The sequence below is a fragment of the Amborella trichopoda genome, chromosome 3, assembly GCF_054954075.1.
Source record: "Amborella trichopoda isolate Santa Cruz 75 chromosome 3, AtrichopodaSantaCruz75HAP2 v2.0, whole genome shotgun sequence".
Classification (NCBI taxonomy): domain Eukaryota; kingdom Viridiplantae; phylum Streptophyta; class Magnoliopsida; order Amborellales; family Amborellaceae; genus Amborella; species Amborella trichopoda.
Window position 1 is genome coordinate 50,697,710 of NC_142338.1, and position 27,866 is coordinate 50,725,575.

The 27,866-nt window shown below is 35.7% G+C and overlaps 2 protein-coding genes across 4 annotated transcripts; one reads left to right on the forward strand and one right to left on the reverse strand.

Moving 5' to 3' along the window:
• The first annotated feature begins 5,118 nt into the window (after positions 1-5,118).
• Positions 5,119-12,511, forward strand: LOC18429154 (uncharacterized protein At1g28695). The gene is made up of 3 exons (XM_020664194.2): positions 5,119-5,360; positions 7,900-8,271; positions 11,579-12,511. The coding sequence occupies exons 1-3, from the start codon at positions 5,202-5,204 to the stop codon at positions 12,095-12,097; spliced, it is 1,050 nt and encodes a 349-aa protein (XP_020519853.1). The 5' UTR covers positions 5,119-5,201; the 3' UTR covers positions 12,098-12,511.
• Positions 12,512-14,453: 1,942 nt separating this feature from the next.
• On the reverse strand, positions 14,454-27,551 carry LOC18429155 (Pentatricopeptide repeat (PPR) superfamily protein). Of its 3 annotated transcripts, none has more exons than XM_020664447.2 (3): positions 27,406-27,551; positions 18,533-18,640; positions 14,454-17,051 (listed from the first exon to the last, which is right to left on the reverse strand). In XM_020664447.2, exon 3 carries the CDS (start codon positions 16,942-16,944, stop codon positions 14,617-14,619), a length of 2,328 nt encoding a protein of 775 aa, XP_020520106.1. In that variant the 5' UTR covers positions 16,945-17,051; positions 18,533-18,640; positions 27,406-27,551; the 3' UTR covers positions 14,454-14,616. The 3 variants fall into 3 exon arrangements, with proteins under 3 accessions (XP_020520106.1, XP_011621496.1, XP_006838510.1); XM_011623194.3 differs by having other exon boundaries at positions 18,492-18,640; XM_006838447.4 differs by lacking the exon at positions 18,533-18,640.
• Positions 27,552-27,866: the final 315 nt, after the last annotated feature.

Below are 27,866 nucleotides of genomic sequence, written 5' to 3' on the forward strand. Positions count from 1 at the left end.
TTTTAAAATAAATTAAAAGTGACGTATTATCTACTTTAATGTGAAAAGACTTTGTATTGCGTGTCTATCTCTACTTACTCGTACTTGAGCGTGGTGCACTACATGCTTAGTGTACAATAAGGGCTTTGATGGGCCCACTTGAAAACCATTTTAGCATACAAAAAAACAAAGTGTTTTAAAAATAATAAAAATTGTGTTTAATAATAATTAAAACATAAATATTATGCTATAATTCGACGATATGTGATGTCATTGCAACAATTCACTGTTTAGAATTGTCGAACCCTGACGTCATCCTATCGATTCGGACGTGTAGATTCGTCGGATCCCATTTTCTAATCAAATCTAGGACAATCCAATTGATTTTCAATGCGGATCGTCCGATTCTGGATTAGAGCATCGAACTTTTAAACTCTGGTTTAGAGAGTGAGGCCGGCAATAGGCATGGCTGATAGGGTGGCCATGTCACCTAAAGACCGAAGAGTATATGTGGCCCAGCTTTGGACTGGTTCTAGCCTGGCGAAGCTGGTTGTGGCCTTGGTGCTAGTGTTGTTAGATTCGCTTCGGAGTCCTCTTTGGCTTGGTGGGGATAAGGAAACAATTTTTAGATTCGTTTTGGAGTCTTCTTCAGCTTGGTGGGAAAAATAAAGCAATTTGTTGCATCGGCCGATTCGGAATAAGACTTCAGACTTTTTTAAAATTTAATATAAATAAATTAAATATATATATATATATAATAAAAAATAAAAAAAAAGTTTTGAAAAAATAAAAAAAATAATAAAAATATTTTATATAGTTTGCCCGAATTGGCTCAAAGAGGGCTGAAGCAGCCCGCTGATGCACCAGAGCCTCGCTTCGCTTCGGTCTAAGCCAAAAATATGAAGACTTCGCATTTTGAATAACATTGCTTGGCACAAAAGTTGCATAACCAGGCCCTCGGCCCGAGGTTTTCCAGCCCTAGCTCGTTACTCAGGTCAACTCTTGTTGTCTTGTTCCAGGCCTACCAGGCTGGGCAATGCCACTCGACCAATTTTTTGCCGCAATGGGGAGCTACCGACTTATACATATGCTTGGACTTTTTAGCAAATTGACGTCCCAAAACACATTTCAAATCATTGTAAATTCATTTTTGCCTTAATGTAGAAATGGAGCTCTACATGCGAATGTAATGATCTTTGAAGAATAAAATTAACTGGTCTAAAAAGTACAAAATAGATCATAATCATGTTTAAAAAACAAGAAAAAATGATCATAATTAAGGCCTTTTATCTCTTTAATTCATGATGATGATGATGGTGGTTTCGATGATAGACCCGGCCGGAGTGTTTGTCAATGTCTGCCTTAGAGATGGAACAATTCATCTCAACCGTCCATCTAATCCCTTAGGTACAATATTTACTTGGGAGGATTTTTTAATATGAAATGTGGAATTCGCTTTACATAACCAAAGCACTTTCATAAAAATAAAAAGGAGTGCATACAATAAGATCATTTAAGGAGGTCATAATTATTTATAGTCATCCGATGTGAAATCTTATAGCATGAGTGCGTTACAAATTTCAAAAAAAATTCTTTTGAACTTTGAATTTGGTTAATGGAATTAATGCAACCACCCAATTTCAAATCTTATATCGAGATTATTTGTGACCACCTTGCACTAAAAGTAGATAGTCTCATTATATACTTTTTCTAAATAAATTAGGTTTTGAATTCCTAATATTTGAACTTGACTGTGGAAAAATTGGATTATCCTTGTTCAATCGCAATATCCATCTATTACTTATTATTTTTACATATAAAACCAGAAGATGACCCCTCTAATTATGCGCCTAAGTGTCTTTGATGTTACCAATTGATTTTTAGTTTAGTCCATATTTGTCCTCTTAAGCTCTTTTAATTAAGGAAAATGCTAGGATTAGCCCATTAGCTCATATAAACAAATAAGTCCAACGGCTCAGATTGAATCTGGGCCAATCTGATGATCACAGATGTCCAGTAGTGTTTAAATTGTAATTTTTTTTTACAAATCCAAATCACTTTGAAATTTTAGGTGTGTGTTTATCAAAAATAGATAAATCTTCGAAAATATCAAAAAATATTTTACATGAAATAAATTGACCAAAATACCTTTGAAAAGTTTTGGAGGTATTTGGATCTTTTTTTTACGAATATTTTTTTTTTTTTTTATTAAGTACGTTTTGATGAGAAGAATACACACTTAAAAGTTCAAATGATTTGAATGTGTATAAAATAAAATTTAAATACTATCGGACATCTGTGATCATCAGATCGGCCCATAATCAATCTGGATCATTGGACTCATATGTTCATATAAACTAGTAGGCTAATCTCAATTTTTTTTTAATTAATTAATGACTCTAATTAATTATTATGTATATTACAACTAGCATGCCGCACTCTCTTTCTCTCTCTTAAATAAAAATGCGCTTTCTCTCTCAAGCTCTTTTAATTAATTAATAGCCCTTATTAATTAGTATATATATGTTATCAATGTGCATGCCTCACTCTCTATCTCTCTCAATTAAAAATGTACTCTCTCTCTCTCCTCTCTATCAATTTCCATCTCTGTCCTATATGTGTCCTCTCTCCACCCCTCACGGGCCTCGCTTCCCTCTCTTCCCATTCCCGTAACTCTCTCCCCATATTAATATCTCACTTTAATTATAAAATATAGCTTGTGTCCTTCTCTCTTAAGATAAATCCAAGCTCTCTCATTGTATGCATATCTACTATTACACTGTTTTAGTTTTTTCTTCTCGTTCTTACCCCCAAAGTTAATTTTTCTAATATTTAATGATATTCACGCACTTTCTCCACTCCCACGTCTCTCTCTCGATATATTAGTTTTTCACATTAATTATTGGCAATAACTCATATTTTTCTCCCTCAAGATAAATACAATCTCTTTCGTTGAAAGTTTTCATAAACAATAATAGAACATAATGAATATCTATAATTATACACAACAAATTTTGAACATTTATATATTTTTAGGACGATATGTTAATTTTTCACATCAATGATAGGCAATAACTCATATTTTTTTCTCTCAAGATAAATGCAATCTCTCTCATTGGAACTTTCCATAAACAATAATAGAACATAATGCAAAATTGTAATTATGCTCAACAAATTTTGGACATTTATATACCTCCTAAAAAAAAAGCAGTTTTGTTATATAATATAATATTTTTATAACATAATATATAATATAATATATGATATAAATAATATATAGATTATATATAATGTAATGTATATATATATGAAAAGTTTATATAAAGCTAAGGCTCTACACAATCAAATTTGAGCCTACCTCAAAAATTTCACTAGAAGAGATCGTTTGATGCCCAAATATCTTCAAATTAATCATCAAGATGCATGGACATAATAAAAAAAATTGATTTGAAGTTTTGGAAATGGTTTATTTTGTAATGCATTTTTGGACCGTCAATTTTCAAATTTTCATAGATCTGTCGATCTACACTATTTTTTAAGCTTTAAACTTTATAAATAAAGATGAAAATGCATTTTAAGGCTATCACAAATATTTCCAGTGTTGAAACCACATTTCTCGATACTATTTGAAGGTAGGCTCTAATTTGATTGTTTAGAGCCTAGGTTTTATACAAACCGCACCCCATATATATATATATATATATATATATATATATATATATATATGGAAAAAGTTTATATAGAGCTCATGCTTAAAAACAATCAAATTAGAGCCTACACAAAAACTTAACTTGATGCACAAATATCCTCAAATTGATCATCTCAATATCAAGATATATAGACATGAGAAAAAAAATGAATTTCAAGTTTTGGAAATAGTGTACTTTATAATGCATTTTTGGACCATCAATTTTCAAGATTTCAAGTTTTCATAGATATTTCCATGTACTTTATTTTTGAAGCTTTAAACTTTATAAATAAAGATGAAAATATATTTTAAGGCTATCACAAATATTTTCAGTATTAAAACCACATTTTTCGACACTATTAGAAGATAGGCTCTAATTTGATTGTTTAGAGCCTAGGGCCCTATACAAAGGCATCCTTTTTAAAATATGTGGGCTCTCAATTAGCAGTTTATTAATGGCTTGGTCTGAGACCACGACAACGTTACAGAGTCCGCTCCGCCGTTATAGAAATGGCCAATCGATCTTTCCCTCTCTGACTAAATGATATTATACTCGTTACTGTTTATTTACGCCCTCCTTTGTGGCCAAAAGAAATTATATTTCTTCGGGAATATTATGTTTATTTACGTCCTCTGTTAAAATTGCACCTAAAATTATTTTTAGGATCTCATATTTTAGGGATGTAACCTCTTCAACCCATACATTAACCTTAGTATTATACCTTCTATTAATTTGAAAAAACATTAAATTTTTTGAGGATGAATAGTCTAATTTTTAGAGGATTGAGATTTTTTTTGGGTAAATCGGTGGGGATGATGACCCCTTTACCTATTTTGTCCCGTAAAGTGCAGGGAGATTGGCATTGTCCCGCAAAATCTAGAGAGTGACAAAATCAATGGAAAAGACCTGCTAGAGGGTGAGATGATAGTGTTTTAGAACTCAAATTTCAGAAAAAAATTTATTTTGAGAATAATCATCTAGTAATTTGAAGTGATTTTCACAATTTTAAATAAAAAAAATCCTTCCCAATAAGTCTTTAAACCAAGGAAGTAAATATAAACTATACTCGGAAGGTGTATATACGCGCCCAATTAATATTTACCCAAATTATTGTATTATATAGTTTGAAGCTTTTGCTCTTTTTTTAATGAAAATTACAGTTAAATTGTTTTAAAAAAGATATTTACCCAAATTAGAGAGAGAGAAAGCTTGTTCGTCTATTAATATTCACTCAAATTTGAGAGAGGGAGAGCTTCATTTTGGAACGTAAAACAACGTGAGACAGCGAGGAAAGAAGAGAGAAATTTAGAGAGAGAAAGAGGGAAACACAGTGGAGAGAGAAACCCAAAACAGAAAGAGAGAAGAAAAATAACCACAAGAAAACGACCCAACAAAGAGAAAGATTCATCGTCATGTATTAATATAATATACATAGCGGGTGTTGAAACACAGGCAGTACGTGATCAAAACGTCCAGCGCCAAAACCCACCGGAAACTGAGACTTCCTGGCGAGTTTTGGCCGGAATCCGCAGAATGAGTCGCCGGAAAATCACAATCGGCCAAGCGGGCTCATGGGTTATCGCCTGCGCCCTCTTCTTCGCCTTATTGTTATTGGTCATCTCAAATCCGGCCCTCTCGATTGCTCTACACTACCCCTTTCAACAAGCAGCAACACATTATGGTCAACAAAAGGTATGATTATTTCTCTCAAAAAATAAATCTTCCAAGAAACAGAAGGTATGATTTATATTTCTCAAAAGAAAATCTCAGAGAGAAATATGGTTAATTATTTTTTTTTATTTCTTTGAAGAAAAGGGAAATGAACTCTTTTATTTCTATTTTTCTTGATGGGTAAGCTAGATTTGAAGTTGGAACACTTAGAAATGAAAACCCAAAAAAATTAGAAGAAATTTGAAGTGTTTTTTTTACCCTTTGTTATGAAGCTGAATTTTGGAACCCACGGTTCTAAAAATCAGAGTGTTTGAACCGAACTGTAGGCACAAACATTAATACAGAGGCTATAACATTTTATTGGTAACTAAAGAGGCCAAATTTCATTTAAATGTGTCTTTTTAATGTTGCTTACATGACAGACATATTCATCTCTTTATTTTGTTTCCATTTATATTTTTGTGATATTTTATGAAAATTATATTTTGTTATTTCTGTTTCTCGATGTAGTCCTAATTGTTTATTTTTCCATCTTTTAACTTAATTATGCATGTTCTATGGGGTTGTGGCCTTTCATGATTTGATCCTTGAGAAAGGTTGAAGAATGGCGCCTTCTCTGTACCAGAGTCACCCACAGAAAAGAAATAGAAATACTAATTTACTCTTCATTTTGAAATTTTAAACTTATTATTTTCTGAAGGGTGTGGTTAGTACACTGCCTAGGCTCTAACTATCAAATTGGAGCCTACCTTCAAATAGGGTCGAGAAATATGGTTTCAATAATGGAAATCTTTTTGATAGCCTTAAAATATATTTTCATCTTTTTTTATAAAGTTTAAAGCTTAAAAAATAGTGTAGATCGAGAGATTTATGAAAACTTGAAAATTTACGGTCAAAAAGTGCCTTACAAAATACACTATTTCTAAAACTTGAAATCCATTTTTTTCTCATATCCATACGAGTTGATGTAGAGATAATGAATTTGAGGATATTTGAACATCAAAATAATCGAAATTTTTTAGATAAACTCAAATTTGATTGTTTAGAACCTAGGCTTTATATAAACTTTTCCCTTTTTAAATGATGTTTGCTATTCTCTTCTCTTTATTATTATTATTTCTGTAGTCCTCGGCATGGACTTAAAATATAATTGTCATTACCAATCTTTTTCGTCCAACCAGGACTTTAGCGGATATGATCCAAAACAAAAAATTGGGTTTGGTTGAAAACCAATTAAGATTAATATTTGATCAGTTTTATCTACGCAAACAAGCAAATTTTGATCTATTTAATCGGCTAAATAAAATTTGTCGAATTTTTTGATATATTTTTTTATTTTTAATATATATATATAAACCACTCCAACTAACAGTTCAGACAGATTTGAACTAGACGAGACTCCACATTATACTGATTCAGACCAGGCCCTCACCGGTCGAAGGCATGCACTGACTTGAACCACTAGCCAATGGTTTATATCTACATAATTTGTCTCATGTTTGCTTCATTTGTGTCCTCAAAAGTTTTTTTCCCTTTTATTTTGTCCGGGTTTGGTGGATCAAACATGACACTCATTTCGAATACAAAACCATGCAAATGCTATTATTTTAAAATCATATAAAACTAGGGTTTGACTCTAGGCCTCGTGGTTACGTCTAATTCAATTTAAGTATCAAATCGAAGCCAATCTCCTCGAAACAAGGAAAAGTTAAATACTTTCTAAAAGCCCACCAATGTTTTTTGTCAATGCCTACATTGTTATTATTAATATGTTAAAATAAGGTTGACGTCCCCAAAACCGAACCCAAAAGAAAAAATAAATCCGCCAAATAATTAATGCATCTTTTAAAAAAATGGAGGCTCTGCTGTATTTAATTGTGATAATTAATCTAGATTTGCGATCAAACCAGTCAAGGATCTCTTCCGATCCATCAAAACTAATGGCCCAAGTAGCTAAGACCCGTTGAATATTAGTTTTAGCCAATTCTGACCAAACATTTTATTATTATTATTATTAGACTTAGCCAGCGTAAAGGATTAGTCGGTGCTCTGATCATTTGATCTACTCCAGTTTTAATGACCCATTCAAAATGAAAGGCAGTTGGTCCTTAACTGGTATTACGATATTACAAAAATTAATTGTTAATTGGTTGTTTTTCTTTCAAATAATCATAGTTATTTGGAGTGGATGCCTCCATTCCCACCATTAACATTTTGAAAAAGAATATATATATATATATACAGTGGATGCCTCCATTCCCACCATTAACATTTCGAAAAAAAAAAATATAGATATATATGGTCAATCTCTGAGATTATTGGCCTTGGAGGCTTTTGAAAAGTCAAAGTTGTTTGGTGAGCTCTTAATCGAGGTTATTATCGTTAATTTCAAACAAATTTTGTAGTAGAGAGAAAGAGAGTTATGGGGCTTATATACATTTTGGACAGTCAAGGTTGTTTGGTGAGCTCTTAATCGAGTTTATCAGCGAGAGAGAGAGAGATCATTATACGAGGAAATGATAAAAGAGTAATGAATCCCTTTAAGAACTTAATGGCACAGGTACCATATGTTCCAAAGGATGAACTAGAAAAAGCTTTACTAGGAGCTTCCATGGCAAATAACACCCTCATGATAACCACTGTCAACAAAGCTTACGCAGACAAGGGAAGCATGCTCGATCTCTTCTTGGAGAGCCTCAGACAGGGAGAAGACACTCAACATCTCACCCAACACCTGCTAGTTGTGGCTCTCGACATCTCCGCATTCAATCGATGCCGCGAGATCGGGCTCCATTGCTACAAGCTGGTAACGGACGATGTCGATTTCTCCGGCGAGAAGCTCTACATGACACAAGATTATCTAGACATGATGTGGAGGAGGACTCTTTTCCTAGGCCAAGTTCTAAAGCGGAATTACAGTTTTGTTTTCACGGTAAGCATTGCATTTTTTCAATTTCTTCTCATAAATTCGGCTCTCTTTTTTTTTTTCTTTGTTTTTTTCTATCCAGAAGAAATGGAGAATTTATATTTTATAGTCCGGGAATTTATCAAATGTGCACTTAAGAGATGAATTACTTAATATATAACCCAATTCTTTTAATCAGGGATTGTATACTACGAGACCATTTATCTTTGGTAAGGAGGACATAATTATTCTCAGCTATTAGATGTCAAATTGGATGGCTTGGATGGCTTGATGTGTGTCATGAAATTAGGTTTTTATTTTATTTTGTTTGAACTTTAAGTCTAGCCCATGACACTTTGACTGCCACCACCTGATTTCATATCTCACGTATGAGAGTGATTACGACCGATGACTTCTTTGTATCAAAAAGAAATAGTCTCTTTATATATTTTTTCTTTTAATTAAATTTTAGAATTCCCATTAAAATACACATGCACTATAAAAGGGTAAAATATTAAATAATTGATAAATTAGATATATTCCGATAAAATATAATAAAACCTTTTTTTCTCCCTTTTTCAAATGGTTCTCTGATCATTCCATGTTCACTACTATTCCATAATATCAGTCTTCTCTCCATTAATTTCCTCATGAAATTTCCAGGCAAGTGTAGAAATGTGGAATTTTTGGTGGAAACCATCACTTTCCTTATTGTTTTCTCCATTGTTTGGAATTCTAAAACTAAAGTAAAGCTTGGGATGAATCCATGTGGCAGTTATGAGACCACACAAATGACTTTTTGGTAAAAGATCTCCATTTATTCTCAGCCTTTTTGAAATATTGTAACTGATCAATCAACCACCAAGAACTCAACAAGACTTACCTTGTCCCTCTTTACCTGTCTCGGGTCCCCGAGCAGGATTTTTAAACACCGGTCTAGATTTATTAAATGGGATTTATATGGATAAATGATCACGCATTGCCTTCACTGACTTCTCCCTTGGATAAAATGCCTACTCCTAATTTGTTTGTTTGTTTTTTTTTTAATGTGAAATTTTTTAAATGTGAGGGTATGGCTTTTGATGTATCAAAATGACAGATTAGGATTTGTGTAGCCGATCCCAATTAGATGCAAAATGCCTTTGACGATGACGATGATATAATTATCGCCGTACACATCATTTCAAAATGAGAAAAAGAAAAAGATATTTCATAATTACTTGCATTTGATCGTCTAAAAGATAGTCGATCTATATGTAATTTTGGGACATCATCTTTTTTTGGAGTATTTAGGAAGTGATTTAACTATTTTTTGGAAAAGGTTTTTATGCTTCCGCTATAGCATAAAAGATATATACTTCCCCCTTCATCCAGCTGTCCAATTTAGATCAAGTGAGCCTATAATCATTTAATCTAGATCCGATGCCTCAGAGTATTTTATTTTTAATTTTTTTATACTAACTATATGAATATGAAATTTAGTATGTGCTATCACCTCAATGGGGCACACCTAAATAAAATATTTAAAAAATATTTTTGATAAAATACAATGACCAAAATACTTCTGAAAATTTTAGAGACATTTTAGTTATTTTATATCATTGGGAATATTTTTTTTAATATTTTTTATAGGTGCTAGTTCAAGAGAGGATTGGATACCCAAATTTTGGTGTCAAAATATGTTTTATATAAAAAAAATTAAAAATAAAATAATATAGAGTGTAATATAGAAATCCTTGGAGGTTCTCTTAACTTCCCACCATCATAATTTCATACCTTCTGGACCAAAAATCTTTAATTCTTTGTGAATTTTAGGTATTATTGGCTTTTAATGGTTTGGCCAAGTCGCATGATTGGATCACATATAGGGAAAACTCAACAAAACGTGAGATAATTGAAGTATCATTCTCTTCATCACCGTCCACCCATTGATCAAACGGTAGTGACACTCATGACCATTATCTCTCAATATGTAGGGATCGTATTTTCTATTCAAATATTAGGGACTTTTTGGATGTATTAAATATCTGGAATAGAACTATGATAATATTATTTCATCAATTATTTGGTAAGCTCTTTGTATTATATGAATTTTGTTATTTAATTATTTTAACTTTTTAGCCATTTTCAGCTACTTTTAGTTGTTTCTTGCTAAAAATATGTGATTTTCTGCGAATTATTTTAAATAGAAAGAATAGCTTTTCAAATAGATAAATGTATATATAAAATTGTTTATAAGTTCATCTCTAATAACTTTATCATGAACACTCCCAAACAACAAATAATCATCATTAGGATTAATTTTATTAAAACAATGAAGAAATTGTTATAACAAGTGCATCCAAATACGCCGTGTCAAAATTTGTTTCACGGTTAAATCTACCAATATTTGAAGGAACAAAGTTTATATAAAGTTGCAACTTTACTTGTAAAAATTGCAGTAAGTTACATTTTTCATTTTATTTGAGTGGAGTAGATTTGATATTATCTCAAAAGACATAGTACTTTTTAGGGAAAGTATAGAATGAGACCATTTACCTTTGATACAAGAGGGTCATATTAATCTTAACTGTTGGATATGAAATTAGGTGGCTGTAATTATTTCATTGACCAAGCTCAAACTTCAAAAGAAGTTTTTTCGAATTTTGTAACACATCCAAACTGTCAAATTTCAAATCAAATGGTTGCAAGGAATTGTGACCATATTGTATCTAAGGTAAATGGTCTCATTGTATATAATCCCTACTTTTTAACACCATCTTTAACAATGTTTTAGAACCTAGCGATCCGCATAGCGAATTGCTAATCCGGATCGAGAATCGGCTGGGATCGAACTGTTTTTGGGAAGGTATCGGTCACAGCCTTGTCCCCTCCTTGCCCCACATTTTGTATTTTCTTTTCTTTTCTTTCTTTTAAGCTTCTATGTTTTCTTAGGTCCCCATGAATCACCACTCCATAAACCCCTATTTTAATTTTTATTTTATTTTACTTCATTTTTCATATTTTGCTTACCCATAACAATCTAGATCACCAATCCAGTGATCCGACCCAGATCTTTAAGGTGGATTATCCACCCCCATCGATTCAGGTTTTGAAAACACTATTTTTAAAAGATGTCTCAAATCTATACCATCCAAATAAAATAGAAATTATAAATTACTGCAACCTTACTACTATGAGTAAGGTTGCAACCTTATGTGAACTACACCCATATTTCAAAGAGCTCAAACCCCATTCTTAGGGCTTCAACTTTGATGGTAAATTTTGTAGTTTTAATGGCCACATAAGAACATCCATAACAATCTCTGCAACTTCTTTCTTCTCTTGATGGCAGGACACAGATGTAATGTGGCTTCGAAACCCATTCCATCAATTCTCACAAGAAGACGACATACAAATCAGCTGTGACAGATTCAATGGCAAACCTCATGACCTCTCCAACCTCTTGAACACTGGTTTCTACCATGTACGATCAAATAACCGCACAGTCAAGCTCTATGATCTCTGGTATGAGAGCAAAAGCTCTGCAAATTTTACAGGATTGAAGGACCAAGATGTGCTCGAACACCTAAAGTTCACAGAGATTTTTAGAGAATTAGGACTAAAAATTAGGGTTCTGGACACGCTCTATTTTTCGGGGTTTTGTGAAAAGAGCAGAGATTTGAGAATAGTGAACACCATGCATGCAAATTGTTGCAAGAGCTTAAAGGCCAAGCTTTTGGACCTAAGAACAGTTTTGATGGATTGGAAGAGACACAGGATTTCCGTCACTGATGGTTCGAACTGGAATTCAAGCTTTAATGGATGGTCCGAATCTATAATGTGCATAAAGTCATGGTTTGAGAAAAGGTGAGCTGTGCTCTTCTTCCGATTTTTGGTCGAAATTTCAATAGGTGGTCTGATTCAGGGCCATGGCCATTAAAGGTGTATGCACTACACATCTAGAATGAGAAAAGACAGTAAATAAGTCGAAACCTTCGATTTTCTGCCATTAATATCAATGGTAGGCCTGGTGCCAAAACAAAGAGATGATATCAATGGTAGGCCTGGTGCCATGTTAAGTATGAAACATTTCCCTGCAATTATACCATATATGATGGAAGATGGTGAGCAGTTGTTAGTGACTTCAATCCTAAATTAATGAGCTCCAGATCTCCTGGTCTCTCTGCAATTTTACTTGCACATTTTGTTATGTTTCAAATGTTTCATACTTCATGGCAAATTGTTTGATGTTTGATTTTTTAATTTGAAATAATGGGTTGGCTCATGTATGGGAATGTTCTACATTTTAAGTATGGGGAAAGTTTATATAGAACGGAAGCTCTAAACAATCAAATTAGAGCCTACCTAAAAAATTTCACTCAAAGAGGTTGTTTGATGCCCAAATATCATCAAATTGATCATCTTGACATCAAGATGTATGGACATAAAAAAAAAAATAGATTTCAAGTTTTGGAAATAATATATTTTGTAACGCATTTTAAGACCGTCAATTTTCAAGATTTTCAAGTTTTCATAGATCTGTCGATCTGCACTATTTTTTAAGCTTTAAACTTTATAAATAAAGATGAAAATGTATTTTAAGGCTATCACAATGCTTTCCAATATTGAAACCACATTTCTTGATCCTATTTGGAGGTAGGCTCTAATTTGATTGTTTAGAGCCTAGGCTCTATACAAACCGCTCCCCAGTAAGTATTTAAGAACTCAATATTCTTTTTTTTTTTAAAAATACTCATCGGTTTTGATTCTAAAGTAGATCCAAATTTTCAAATTGAAATACTACCCCTTCTGCCTCAAGGAGAAGTGTACAGTACTATCCTGCAGGAGTGCGCCTCTGTTCCTGTAGGACTGACATACAATATGTAGAGCCATGAAATGAGAATTGGGTGTTAAGGGACAAGAAATTAGTGCCACACAATAAATTCGTAGTCATAAAAGTGGTTGTGGAAAGGTAAAGGTCATTTTGCAGCAGTAAAATTTCCCTAATGCAAAAAAGATTTGATGCTCAAGTAGGAGCATACTGTGCATTTCCTTCCTCAGGTAAAACTCAAGCCCGAAATGCTTTCTGTACACCAAATTTTGGGATGTAACCACTAGAACCTAATAGCGAACCTCAACAGTAAAACCAATTACAATCTCAAAATCAATGTTCCATTAGTTTGGGTTAGTTGAATTATTTCAAATTGAGCGGCTACTAAACAAAGTTGAGAAAGTTTATATATATATATTTTATATTTTAAAACTATTGTTCTTATTTTTTTAAATAATTTTAAAATATAATCCATATGTAAAATCGACAACCAAATGTTTTTTACTAGATCTAATCCCTTACTAGTTCAGTAACCAGTCCAAGCTTAATTTCTATGGTTTCAACCTATTTGTTAGATGATTTAGTAGATGTGAAACTCAAGAGGTCCGTTTGGGTTTTGTAATCATGAATTTTTTTCAAACTTATATTAATGCAACTTGAAAGAGGAAGGAATGCCAAAGATCTTAGGCCCAGTTTGGACTTTGGACACGCTAATGGCTATATCAAAGAAATAGCCCTGTCATCATTTTGGCTATGCTGAAAATGTGTACTTTCAAGCAATCATAATTCTAATAAAGAATAGTTATTTTTGCCTAGCCAGCCTTACAAGCATGTTGGAGGAAGAATTATGAGGAGTTGACGAAACAGACTCCCCTGTGGCGGTACAGATACACTTGTTACTTTTTAAAAAGGAACGGTGCAAGAGAGCAGAAACAGGGGCTGATCAATGTCACCCAATTTGGACCGAGAACTGGAGATGACCAACCCTGTTCCTAGTTTGAACCCAGAATCAGTCTGTACCCATGGAACCGGCCAATTCTTGCACTTTTATTTTCTTATAATTTCCATTTTTTTATTTTTTCTAAATTTTTAATTGACCGATTCTCACCTGGGAGCATCAGTTGGATTGCCACTCCTGATTATCGCTTCATCGATCCAAACCAATTTACCAATTGGCCAGTTCACCCGAGCAATCAGGGTTCTCAAACACTGGCTAAACTTATCGCATTAAATCTCAGTTTCCATTCCAAACTTGCCCATGCAAAGGCATGTACCTACTCCATATGTTACTTTAAAGGCCACTCCCTTGCATACAAGTACGTGGTCACATTCAACATAAGCAAATCATCATATTCTTTTTCTTGTTCATCAAAAGAAAATCTGCATATCCACCAAAGGAAAAACAAATCACTTGTTGGATTTCACTAACAATATGAGTACTCTTAACACCCAACTTAATTTTACAATCCTTTTCCAGTAAAAGATTGCCAAGGAAGCAGAAGTTTTTGGAAACAAGATTACCACTCAAGCACAACGCTCCTACAGCTACAATCTAAACCCTAATAAGGATACCTTCCCTTCACCCCAACCCATCTTTTAAAGGCTCGAACATGTTCTAATCTATTCAGCTGAGCTTCTGTTTTGGCTTTTGCAGCTTTCAGGTTCCTATACAAATCCTTATGATACTTCAAATACTCCCTTTTATACTTCCACTTGTCTATAAACATGTTGCATTCTGTCATTCTTTTAACAAATTCCATTGTTCTCTCGAAATACCCACCTCTGAGGAAACTCCACAGCAAGCTGTCGTAAATATCCCTATCAATTTGTACATTTCCATCTTCTATACCCCTCCTGATCTCACCCCAAAGTATCGTGATTTCTCGATACATGCTCAAAGAAGAATACCCATTTATCAAAAGCCTGAATGTTTGTTTATTTGGTCGAAGCCCCATATCTTGCATCTTTCGAAATGATTTCACAGCATCATCCATCATATTGGCATGGCAAAAGAAGTCTATAGAAGAGTTAATCTCATATACCATGTGAGAAACGTGTTCCTCCTTTCTAGATTCTCTTTCTAAAAGCTCAGTCAGTGTATCATGTCTGCTACTCCTTGGACTGGACTCTTTTGCCCCTGTTTTAGAGAGGGAGAGTGATATAACCTGTTCATCTGATAGTGATAAGAGATGCCCAGCCTTTCTCATCAGCTTGACCAACACCTTGGCCTCCTTCCATTGATTATGAATGTGATAAGCTCTCAAAAGCGATAAATACAAAGAAGTGGAGAGAGAAATTCCAGCTGCTGCCATGTCTTCTATGATATCATGAGCAGTGCTAAGCCAACCCAATTTAATGCAAGCATGGATCACCTGTGTGCTTATTGAAGCTTCAGTTGATGTGGGTCTCTCTCTCTCTATACTCACAAGCACCTTTGTAAAGTCATCAACCCTTCCAAGCCTTTGATAGCCATTGAAAAGCATGGCTAGAGCCTTTGTGCTAGCTTCAAGCCCCCCCTTAATGTCAATTATAAGCTCTGATGTGCTGTCCACTTTAATTAGCGAAGCATCCTGCAACATCTCGGGATGGAACCTCATTGTCAAAATGGTCTTCATATTTCGAGGTCCAAAATGAACCACAAAACTTCTCTCTCTTTTACTGTTCCATCCAATTGTGATGTCCTTCTTGGATGATTCAATCTTGCACAATTCAACGGTCCCAACATTGCTCTTTTCACTTTTAGTCTCAGATTCAAGCTCCCTGGAGAGAAAAAGATCATGTGAACGCCTATAAAGATCAAGGACAAGCTCTGAAGCAGCATCGATGTCATTGAACATAAAGTGCAATTTCAGAAGACTGTCATAGAACTTCTGATAATGACTATCTAGCAAAGGTGGTACCTCATCAATGTGCTTCTTGAGCTTCCGCAACTCATCCCTTTTTCCATTCCTCTCATGGATCAAAGCCATAAGTACAATGGAATTTGCATCACCACTGATCCCTATCTTTGCCATCAAATCTAATAAGAGTTGGGCCTTCCCAGTAGATCCATACCTCAAGCATGCATTCAAGACAAGATTAAAGACAGTGGCATAGGAATAGACTTCCATTAAGGAGTTGATCAGAGCACCACTAGTTCGAGATATCTTATGTTGTGAAAGGCATTCACAAATCTCTATCAGTATCTCTGATGCAACATGTGCTCCTTTCTCTGACTTAACCAAGTGCAAGAACACTGCACTCCATATACTTTTTGGTGGGAAACTGTTATTCTCCAACATTAGTCTCAAGACAGTGGAGGCAGGAACTGGCATCTGGGCTCTAGAGAGAGAAAGAGAAACCATGGCCAATGGATCATGGCGAAGAAAAGCCCATCTCTTTTCCTCTTGAACCATGAGGACTAGATCGTATGCTCTCTGAAGCCAGCGAGCATCTGGTGAATAACAGAGTTCGAGAATCATTCTTCTTAAAAGGGTTTGTTGTGGAAATCCATGTAACTTTTTAAAGTCATGAAAAGCTTCCCATGCTTCATCCCATCTATGGTCTTTCAGAGCAAGTTCAAGTTTATTCAACGATCTTGCATGAATGCAAGCTTTCCCTGTGAGCCTGTGCTTAACATCAGTAGAAAAATCCCGAGATAAATGGATAAGATGTTGAAGGAGAAGAAAGCCAAAGATATAAGGGGCTTGAAGATAACCATTTTGAAGACAACTAATGGAAGTGGGTGTTCTTCGAATTGAAGAAGTGGTGGGAATATTTGTGGTTGGAGAGCCAGAATAAATGAGATGAAATGCTCTCTTGCCAATCTGTGAAAGACAAGAAGCAAAGATGGCTCGCCATGGAGTTCCATGTGTACAGTGGGAGATAAAAAGGAAGCTCTTGGTCATGATGCCTTTCAGTGTCTTCCACTTCAGAAAACAAAAGTGATGATTGGATCAGCGACTGTCTTGACAAAGAAATCATGTTGCATAACAAATGTGTCGTTGTATTATTCCTGGAAATGAAAAAAGTATAATGTATCAGGATAAATTATGCACATGAGGAGAATCTAAGTTTCATGTGCTTTGCATTCAAATTAATGTTTCAAATAGGAATACAAGAACAGATTATATAAGCAACAGTTGTAAGAGAAGTTAAAAGCAACAGTCTTAAGGCAAACACAAATATCATCATCTTCATCGTCAAAGCCTTTCCCCAACTAAATAGGGTTGGCTACATGAATCCTGGTCCGTCATTTTGCTCTATTAAGGGTCATAAACTCAGTGAGGTCATAAGTCCCCATATCTTTTCTTAATACTTTCAACCATGTCCTTTTGGGCCTACCCTTTGCCATTTTTGAGCCATCCACTTAAACTAACTTGCACCTCCTAATAGGCATTATACTAGGTCTATGCCACACATGGTCAGCCCACCTAAGTCTACTCTCTCTCATCTTATCGCCTATTGGTGCAACACCTAAATTTTCCCAAATGTATTTATTTTAAATGTTATCTCTTCTTGTCATGCCACTCATCTATCTCAACATCCTCATCTCCATTACACTCATTCTATAGGTATATTATTTTTTGACCGCCCAACATTCCGCCTCATAGAGCAAAACTGGTCTCACAATTGTCCTATAGAACTCGCCCTTCAACTTCATTGGTATGTGACGATCACATAAAATTCTGGTTGCACATCTCCACTTCGCCCACCCAACTCTAATTCTATATGCGACATCTTCCCCAATCTCTCCATTTTCCTGGATTATCGACCCAAGATGTCGAAAGTGCATTTTTTTTGGTATTTCCTGGCCGTCGATCTTAACTACTTCCTCGTCTCTACTCCTATTATTACTAAACTTGCATTCCATATACTCTGCTTTAATTCGACTAATTTTAAAATCTTTAGATTCTAGAGCATCCCTCCAAAGTTCTAACTTTGTATTGACACCTTTTTAGGTCTCATCAAAGAAAACTATGTCATCTACGAACAACATGCACCACAGTACCATATCTTGTAGGTACCTAGTTAAGTCGTTCATAGCTAAGACAAAGAGGTATGGGCTCAATGCTGACCCCTAATGTAGATCTATTGTTACTGAAAACTTACTCATCTCTCCACTAGTTGTTCGTACACTAGTTAACGCTCCATCATACAGATCTCTCACCAAGTCAATGTAGTGTTTGGAAATTCCTTTCTTTTTCAACACCCACCAAATCAAATCTCGAGGTACTCTATCATGAGCTTTCTCTAGATCAATAAAGACTACGTGGAGGTTTTCCCTTCGCCCTAAACTTCTCAATCAGTTGCTGAAGTATAAAAAGGCAAACACAAATATATGCCATATTATTACGAGCAAAAGATTAAATATTTTCTAGGCCAAAAACAAGTAAGAAAAACTAATGAGTATGCCTCCGTGCACACAATGGTATTGACTAATCAAAACACTCACCAAAACGGAGACTAATGCACATGTCTGCAACGGCTTCTTACCTCGCTGCCTCGACCCTAGCTGCCCTGGCTGGATAAAACACATCTCGAGCTGCTTTCACCTTTACTGCGAGTACCAATCCTAGTCGCATACTGCTTTTACTCCATCAACTGTAAATGGGGAAGTGTCTTTATAAGATAAACTATCCTGACCGGGGTCTTTTTTGTCTCTTGAGTGACAATTAATTCTAGCAAAGATGCATTACTCTTTCTAAATTAGTATGTTTTTTATAATATTACTCATATTATATGTTTTTTATAATATTACTCATATTATTTGTTCGGCAGATACTATTATATATCAATTCCATCAGCACAGTGTGACATATGTCGCTCAGTTGAGGAAAGGATGTTACAGAGAACAATGGCTTCACAGGAAGGTTTTGAGAGCTGGCTAGGGGCTCGTAGTCGATAGATACTGAACCCCAAATTTCCAGCTCAATTTTTTGAACCAAACCAGCATGATTGCAGTTCATTTTACAGCTCATGTTGTGCATGACTCAAGAGGCACCAATGCATCTTTCATGGCAAGCAATGAATTAGGAAATCAGGCAATATAAGATCCCACAATTCATGATCATTATCCCCACATAAATAGCATAATTAGATAAAGAAAAACCTTGATGTCTCTGAAGAAGATGAATTAAAGAATCTATAGGTTGCTCTTTGAAGATTCAACATAATTATTTACATAAAGGACACCAAATGTGCAAAACCTACATGCAATGGACTGATGGTACTCCATTGCATCAAGAGAAATGGGAATCAAACCCTAAAAACAAGAAACAAGTCAATCAAATCAGTAACAAAATGCCATCTATTGAAAGACGCTGTACAGTGATCCAATTTGTAGTTGTAAAAACGAGGAACCACCAATCCAAACTTATTAAGGTTCCCATGCAATCAATGCAATCTTCTTTTCACAGCTCGAAAATCACTATTGCACAATTATAGTGTAGACATTTATAATCTCTCAATTAGTCAAAAACAAAGATCTTGCAATTTGCATACTGATTGCTGTTAAGTGGGCAGGAGCTTCACCTATACATACATTCACATTTTACTCATTTCTACAAAAAGTCTTGGGTTGTAGTTCCACAACAAGACAGTTAATCCCGAAATCAAACCAAAGAAAAAGCAAAACTCAAGAAACCATAGGTCAAAATGCTTATTTTTATCATTAACTAGAATTAGATACGATAGGATGATCCATATACTCCAGAAGCAAAATCATTTTTTGATCAAAACCACAAAAAACTTAGCAGACACAGTTTTTACACTTCATCACTGTGACCAAAGCCAATATCATTAGACAACGAAGAGGGGGGGGGGAAACCCGAAACAAAAGAATAAGACACAAAATCAAATGGAACTACGTCGAAGCCATGAAAAAAAAAAGTGAGAAATAGAAGACATATCCCCAACCCTAACCCTAAAACTCGAACCCATAAATAAAGACAAATGGGATTCAAATATCTAAACTAGCTCAACAGTAAGCTGCCCTAACAATTGTTTACCCACAAGGGAACAAATCCAACTGCAAATGCTTCACCACTTGGAATCCACCTCTCAAAGTTTCTTACCGCCCTCTCTGATCTCCCTTCAAAAGCCCTCTTCACCACTTCCATGGTCTCCTTCAAAGAGCCAGCCCTGACAACACATTGAAACCTTGATTCATCACAGCTTCATCATATTAGGTCACGGAGGACAGCACCGGAAACAGAATGCCTGTTAGGGCCATGTTCTCTGTTAGGGCAATGACGAGCAGAGGTTGGAGTCCCTTTTAACTAATGGGAGAGTCGAATCAATCTGCACGTGAGGACAGAAGTGGAAGCAAGCACTAGCCTTTATGTGCCTGACAAATTAAAATGTGTAACTATTCTACATATATTAAGCCACAATTAAGGGTGGGGACAGATGGCATTTAACGAGAGTAGGAAACTATGGAGAGAGAGTTTTCAGAGTAAGGTGGGGACCCTACAAACTCAAGAGTTTTTGGGGTGACCTAACTCCTAATCCAATTCAATCTATATTTCCTCCTATAATAAATATCTCAATTCAGTGTTTCCAAAAGTGCTAGGCGGCACCTAGGCGGTCGGAGGGTCCAGGCCGCCCAGCGCCTAGGAGGGCGCCCAGAAGCTGAGCAGCCCAGTAGAATTTTCTTTTTCTTTCTCTCTCTCTAAAATAGCCTCTAATGGGTTTTAGGTTTCAAATTAACTTAAAACCCATACCCCTTTAGTATTAAAAAAATGACCCAAAAAATACCCTTAAGGAGCCGCATTTCTGCCCCTGGGTGGGATGCAGGCCCTGGGCAGCCGCCTAGGCTGGTTCAGGCGAGCGCCTAGGGATATCCGCCTAGGCGGCCGCCCAAGCGCTGCGCGGTCCACTTTTTGAAACAGTATCTCAATTTATTAATTTATCTGAGAAAGCATAACAAGAAATCTGCTTCGAAAAAGCGAAGAAAATAAAACTCTCTTTTAATAAATATTTTTTTTTCCAAATTAAATAATAAATACTTTGGATGTAGGTAAAGAGAGATTCTCTCCTATTTTGAAGATTATTCACTTTATTGAATACCTCATCCATAATCTCGAAAGTTTAAAGATTTGGTTTTTTATTTAGAATATTCATGCACTTCTATCCCTTTCAGATTGTAAAAACCAAAAATGACAATTGACAAGTGCATTTCACATACCTCTTGCTAGTTGGGTTTAAAGATAAAATAACTTTTGCAATTACATAAAGTTATATGGAAATCGCTTAGAACTCTACCAAAAATATCCTTATACACCCACTTCAAACTTCATATAAGTGTTCTGGACAAACATAATTGGTTTAACTGCAAGATATCTGTCGTATCTAGTGCATCCAAATAAGCCCTAGAACATTCACTTAAAAAATCATCAATACAGTGAGGCATCGAAATGTTCCAGTGCAAGACAAGTGTCAATTTTGTATGATTAGGACTTAGGAGAACCACATTTCAGTCTACACTGCAATAAAAGGACAAAATTCAAGAAGCCCCTATCACATGATCTACATGGTCATGCATATCCCCATGACCATCACATCATCACAGCCCAATCAATAGAGTACTTAGTCCTCTATGCGCAAAAGAATCGAGAGACGGATTGAATGACGACGGGAATTCCTAGGGCAAGGTCTTCCACAAATATGCTTCTTTGACATAGAAGTATGTTTCTTTGGGACTGCAATTCAAGAAAGGACAAAAGAATTCTTAGTCCGCATAGTAAAAACATACAGGTCATCTACTCTTGATGAGTTCAAACATATACATTGATCCTACTAGGTTATAGGTATGTAAATAAGTGTAGGATCAGAGGAAAGAGCAAAAAAGAATATACTTTCTGTGTTATTGATTTAGTCATTCAGATTGATGAGCTAAACCATATTGCATAATCAAAAGTGGCTCTAGTCTATGGTAAGATGAACAAACCCCCTAGAGCTCATTTAGGAGTTCGTTCAATTTTGCCCTAACAATGGTAGAATAGCGAATAGGGAACTATACTAGCAATGGATTTATCAATGGTTAATGTTGCTCAAATACTTTACCAAAGTGAAACTGCAATACCGAACAGAAAGATTGTTGTAGCTACTAGACGACAAAATGGATTTTGGTTCTTGGGAAGGACTTCTTTTCTTTCTTTTTCTTTAGTAGTTTGGCTCGCTCAATGCTTACACACTTCTCCAAGTAGGTGCGCTCAGCAGTCATCCGCTCATCACTTGGCGACCCAACTTTTACTGTGGGCACAATAACAGGTACATCACAGGTGCTTCCTTCCACACAATTTCTTCTTTCTTTTGTTTCATTTATCTGTATTTGTTTTTCCCAATTTTCATTTTGACAATGGTGTACTCAACCGATATAATTTGACAATGGTGTATTCAACCGATATAATTTGATCATAGATATATAGATCTATTTCCTCAAGGTAAAGCCCGTATCTGACAAATACTTTCTGTTGTCGAGGGAACGAGCAGGAGTCGCACTCCTATGAAAAACGGAAAACCCAGACTTTTGTGCATATAAAAATTTATTATCTCATTGCAGTTCAAACTCTCTTTAGAGTGTAAAATTCTTTAATTAAAACTTTCTTCAGAGGGTAAAAAAAATTCTTGGGCTCATATGGCTCAAGTGAAAACACCCCAATACTAGTTGCAACAAATCTCGAATAAAAAGATTTGAAAATTACAGCAGCTTTTATTTGATTGAATATTCTATTAAAAGCAAAAAGGGATTGGATCTTCCTTCATTCCCCAAGCTCTTGATGGCATTAGAGAGTCGTAAGGCTCCCGTGTCCTCTTCTTCCTCGATATTCTGAAGAACACCTATGCATCCATCTGTAGACCTCATACAAAAATTGTCCTAGTTCTGCTCTATCTTTTGTTTCATTTCTTCCAAAACAATCACAAACGCTTTTTTTTCGGATCTGAATGAAGCAGTTGACACGTTTCTGGAATGTGTGCTTCTCAAGCAAAATGGGTACCCTCTCAATGTTGTCTTGTAAAGGGCTTTTGCTGATGTGAGCTGGCCTTTTACAAAGGCTGTTGGTTATGGGGATCCTCTCATGGTTGTCTTGCCTTCCTTTCATGGTAACTGTTAACAACCATGTGATCGCTCTTATTCTCTCACACAATTTTTCCATTCATTCTCCTTGGAAGCTCAGGTTTGAGTTTATGTGGGTTTTCCTTATCTGAAGTTTTGTTCCATTTGAGTGAGAGAGACCTTATGATAAGATCCAGAGAGAGAGAGAGAGAGAGAACTGTGGTAAAATGGACCTTCTCGGAAGATCCTGTGAGATCATGAGAGAGAGTGAGAGATAGGAAGACAAAGAGAACCTTCTGGCAAGATCCTATGCGAGAGAGAGAGAGGAACTTCTAGCCATGTGCCCAAGTCCTTTCTCTCTTCGGCCATGTGCCGAAGCCCAGAGAGAGAGAGGAACTTCTAGCCACGTGTAGGTCCCTTCCTTTTTCTATCTCTTTTTGCTTTTCTTTAATTTTACATGGTCGACATTACTTGAGCAAATCCACTCGTCTGAGTAACTCAACTCGGACCAGGGCCGACTAACTGGCCCGAGCCAAGTTCGACAACACTGATTTAAACTACATCTGTCTATTTAAGGAGGTCTGTCAGAAGTCTCTAGAAATTGTTTATGCACTAAGCATTAGGTTTTGATTTTATTTTGCACAAAACCATCCCACCAAACTTACAATCCTTTAACCATCAGTCACCAGCTGTAGTATCCCAAAACTTCCACACCTTGCTCAGCCTTTTGCCTTGAAACTGAACCATCATATATAAAATCAAAATGCCTTAAATTAGAACTCGAAATGATTGAGGACCAAAAATGCACGCATTAACTTACCCTGGATCAGTGAGATGATCTCGTGATGAACAAAGGAAAACGTAATTTGCATTCTCAATTTTTTCTAGACCTATATTAATGTGCATAGCTTATCATAAATAACAACCTCTATCTTTGAATAATGTCAAGCTGAAAACCTTAAGTTCAAAACCATGTTGGAAACTTTGAATTTGATGGGAATAAAGTGCCAAATTGGATCACACTTGGGTTGGAAGTGGCTAAATTAAACAGAGTATTGATTTTGATGGACATTAATCAAAAGACTTCCCAAATTTAAGTAGATTGAACTGTAATCCCCGAGCTTTAAGTTATATTGAACTACGAAGACCAATTTTACTTAATGGTTTGAAATCATCGAAATTTCAGGGACCTTGAATTGGAAACCTGAAAATTAACTGAAGTTGAAAAAGAAGCTCCATGCTCATGCAAATTCTAAATATAAACTTCAAATTTAATGAGATTTTTTTCTTTTTTTTTGAGAAAAAATTACTGTTGTACTGAGCAAAAGGGTATATAAAAAACGGGCATTCCCTAAAGGGGAGCCATACAAGAGAAGGCCCTTTAGGGGGTCCAAAAATGCTATACATCTGAAAATTAGACAATCAATTCAGTGCACCAAAAAACAGGGCTCTAGTGCTGGAATAGATGTGTAAGAGTCGCTTGAGGGTGTTGTAGGGAGGCACCCTCCTTGGCTAGGGCATCTGCTGCGTGGTTTGCTTCTCTCCATGTGGGTTGCCAAATCACTTGTAGGTCGTTAGTGAGATCAAAGATCTCGTCAAAGATGCGTTCTAGGCGCCAAAGACCACGGGAGGTCCGGACAGCCCATGCTATGACAATCTTTGAGTACCCTTCCATAATCAGAATAGAGCCCCAAGAAAGGTCGAAGTGGCGTAACCCTTCGAGTAGGGCAGTAGGCTCAGCCATATTGGAGTTGGTAATGCCAATTAAACGAGAGAAAGAGAAAAGAGTATTGCCATACTTGCCCCTAAAGATGCCTCCAATCCCTGAAGGACCGGGGTTACCAAGGAAGCAACCATCAAAGTTGAACTTAACGTGTCCCAAGTCAGGTGGCCTTCAAAGAGATGCCCGGGGGATTCGCTGTGTTCTGATATGTAACAGATCTGGAAATCAGAGACAGCGAGATGTTGGAAAGCAACATTACTTTTGGCCCAATTGCCCAAAAGATGACTAGTGATTTGATTTTCTCTCGAAAGGTCTCAATAGATCTCCCCACGGAAAATCCTAATATTTCACAGAAGCACGACAACGGAGTATGCCTGTTTTTGACCAGGGGGGAGAGAGGCGTGTTCTGAAAAGGTTTAGGATGGTGTGAGGGGTCACCCATGTAAATCCGAATAGCTGAAGTAAATCCCCCAAAAGAGAATTCGCAACTTCGCAGTGGATGAATAGATAGGGGTTGGTTTCTTCCTCGCTCGAGCACATAATGCATCTTCTAGGTAGGGGCAGACCCCTTCTTTGGAGTTGGTCCAACATTAGGGCTCTTTCGGAGGTGGAAACCCAGCTGAAAAATTGGATCCTGGGACCTATAGAGGCAGCCAGGCCTTTTTCTTTTTTTTTTGAGAATGCGGCAGACAAGCTTTGGCTACCATAGATTGGGATGGGACGGGGGGAGGCAAAGACGAGGGGTATTGAAGAATGCGGTAAAAGGATGAGGCTGAAAGAGAACCTGATGGGAAACTACAAAATTAAAAAAAGATTTTCTTTTTTTTGTTTTGGGAGGGGAGGGGGGGGGGGGGGGGCGAAACTACTCAAATCAAAGCTGTCTTTGGAAATGATATTCTTGTTTAGTGCCAATCTTAATTGTTTAGCATCAGTATAAGCATATATCTTGGGATTCTGGCCTTCACAACACATCACTGAAAATTTATGAAATTAATATTGGATGTTCAAGCTTGTTTTTTTCTTTTTTTAAATATGTTAACTGTATTGATGTTCAAGCTTGTTTTACTTGAATTTTGCAAGTATGAGAATATGGCATCAGCTTGTGATCATCATCTTTTTGTACAAGCACCTGAAGGATAGAGACACGCTCCTTCCTATGAAATACAGGTTATAGCTCCCTAATATGAAAATATGGCATCAGCTTGTGATCATCATCTTTTTGTACAAGCACCTGACTTGTGGGATGCCAGCATTCACATCTTGTGAGAATTTTGTAAATTTTTTTATATTAATTTGAACGTATATTGTTACTTTGTCCAAAAAAAATAAAAAATATCACACAAAGAGAGAGATGAAATTAATGGCATGAATCTGAGAATTGGACTCTTCATTTGCATACGTTTGAATCTTATGGAGAGATGGAGACCCTTTTAAATTTGGGGGATACAGTTCTTTTCTTTTTTTTTCTCAAGATCCTACAATAAAGACTTGTTTCTTTTGTTTGATAGTTAGAAAGGATAGAATTCATAACATAAACAAGACCCCTAGGGTGGTCTCCCAAGATGACTACCAATTGCAAAATGCTGAAAAAAGGAAATGTAATTGAGGGTTTTCCTACTCTTCCCATGGGTTTTACTCAATTTAATAAAATCTAAGAATATGATAAACCTTGCCCCTATTAGCCCACTAGATGACCTACAAGAGCTACATGAGACAACAGAGAGACTTATACTTTAACAAAAACAGAAATATTGAACCGAAAACTAAAATTAAACCACAAGGTGGCTGCCTTCATAAGGGAAACTAGAAGGTTATATGATAAGTGTTTAACCTTCTGAGTCACTATTACAAAACCTTGTAAGATGTGGATAATATGCACATAAACACAACCAATGGCATATAACTGTAGAGTGGAAAGGCAGGAAAAACAATTTCAAAGAACGAGACTAAACAGAAGCACAAATGAATGATACAATGTCAACATCACTGCTTGGTAAATAGAATGAAATGCCAATATAGAGTCAGGTTACATGTGCAAATTCATCTTCTTCGATTTTTGCAATCCTTGCAATTCTTAACAGAGTTGTCCGCCGGAAAATAGCATGCGTATGTATGGAAATGCACTAACATTCATAACTCATAAGAAAAATAGCATCAAATAGTGTGGAAAACAACAGTCGAAAACAAAGCAAATTTCTCAGATTGAATTATATCTAGAATGATGCCATCAATCCCTGACATTTTTGCTAGAAAACAACATTATTCATGCAAATAACAACAACAACAACAATAACAACAACAACAACAATAACAACAACAACAACAACAATAACAACAACAACAACAACAAGAATAAATAAATAAATAATAGCAATACACTAATAATAAGAACAACAAAACAACAACAACAACGCAACAACCCTACTGCAGGTGGTGCATTGCTGTAAATCTAATTGTATATAAATGAGACTTGTTTCACAGATAGAAAATGCTGATCTCATAGGGGTTAACATAAATTATTTCATGATGAATACTTCCAATGAATCATAAACTAATTGAATAAAAGGTTTTCGAAGACTCAAATACCCGATGATCAGTGAATTCGATGCTACAAGAACAGTGTATTCTTCTCTCTGTCTCTTAAAGCCACTAAGTGTGTTGTTATACGAACAGCCTCTCTCTCGCTCATAAGAGCACGGTCTCTCTCTCTCGCTCTTACGAACAGTCTCTTATATGAACATGCTCTCTCTCTCTCTCTCTCTCCCTACAGTCTCTTATATGAACATGCCATCTCTCCTTCGATCGAGTTAAAGATGATTTATAGAAGGAAAAGGCTGCAGCCCTATCAAAATAAGTAAAGCTTCACCTCATAACTCAACGAAAGTTGCAATTCAAACGTCGGGCAACTCTTAAATGAATCAAATTAGAATTTAAAATTTTAAAAATAATATATATCGCAATAAATCAGCTAGACTGACCATTTTACGCTGAGAATAGGTGTTCACTATCTGCAAGATCTACACCATTTTTTGAGTTTCAAATTTTGT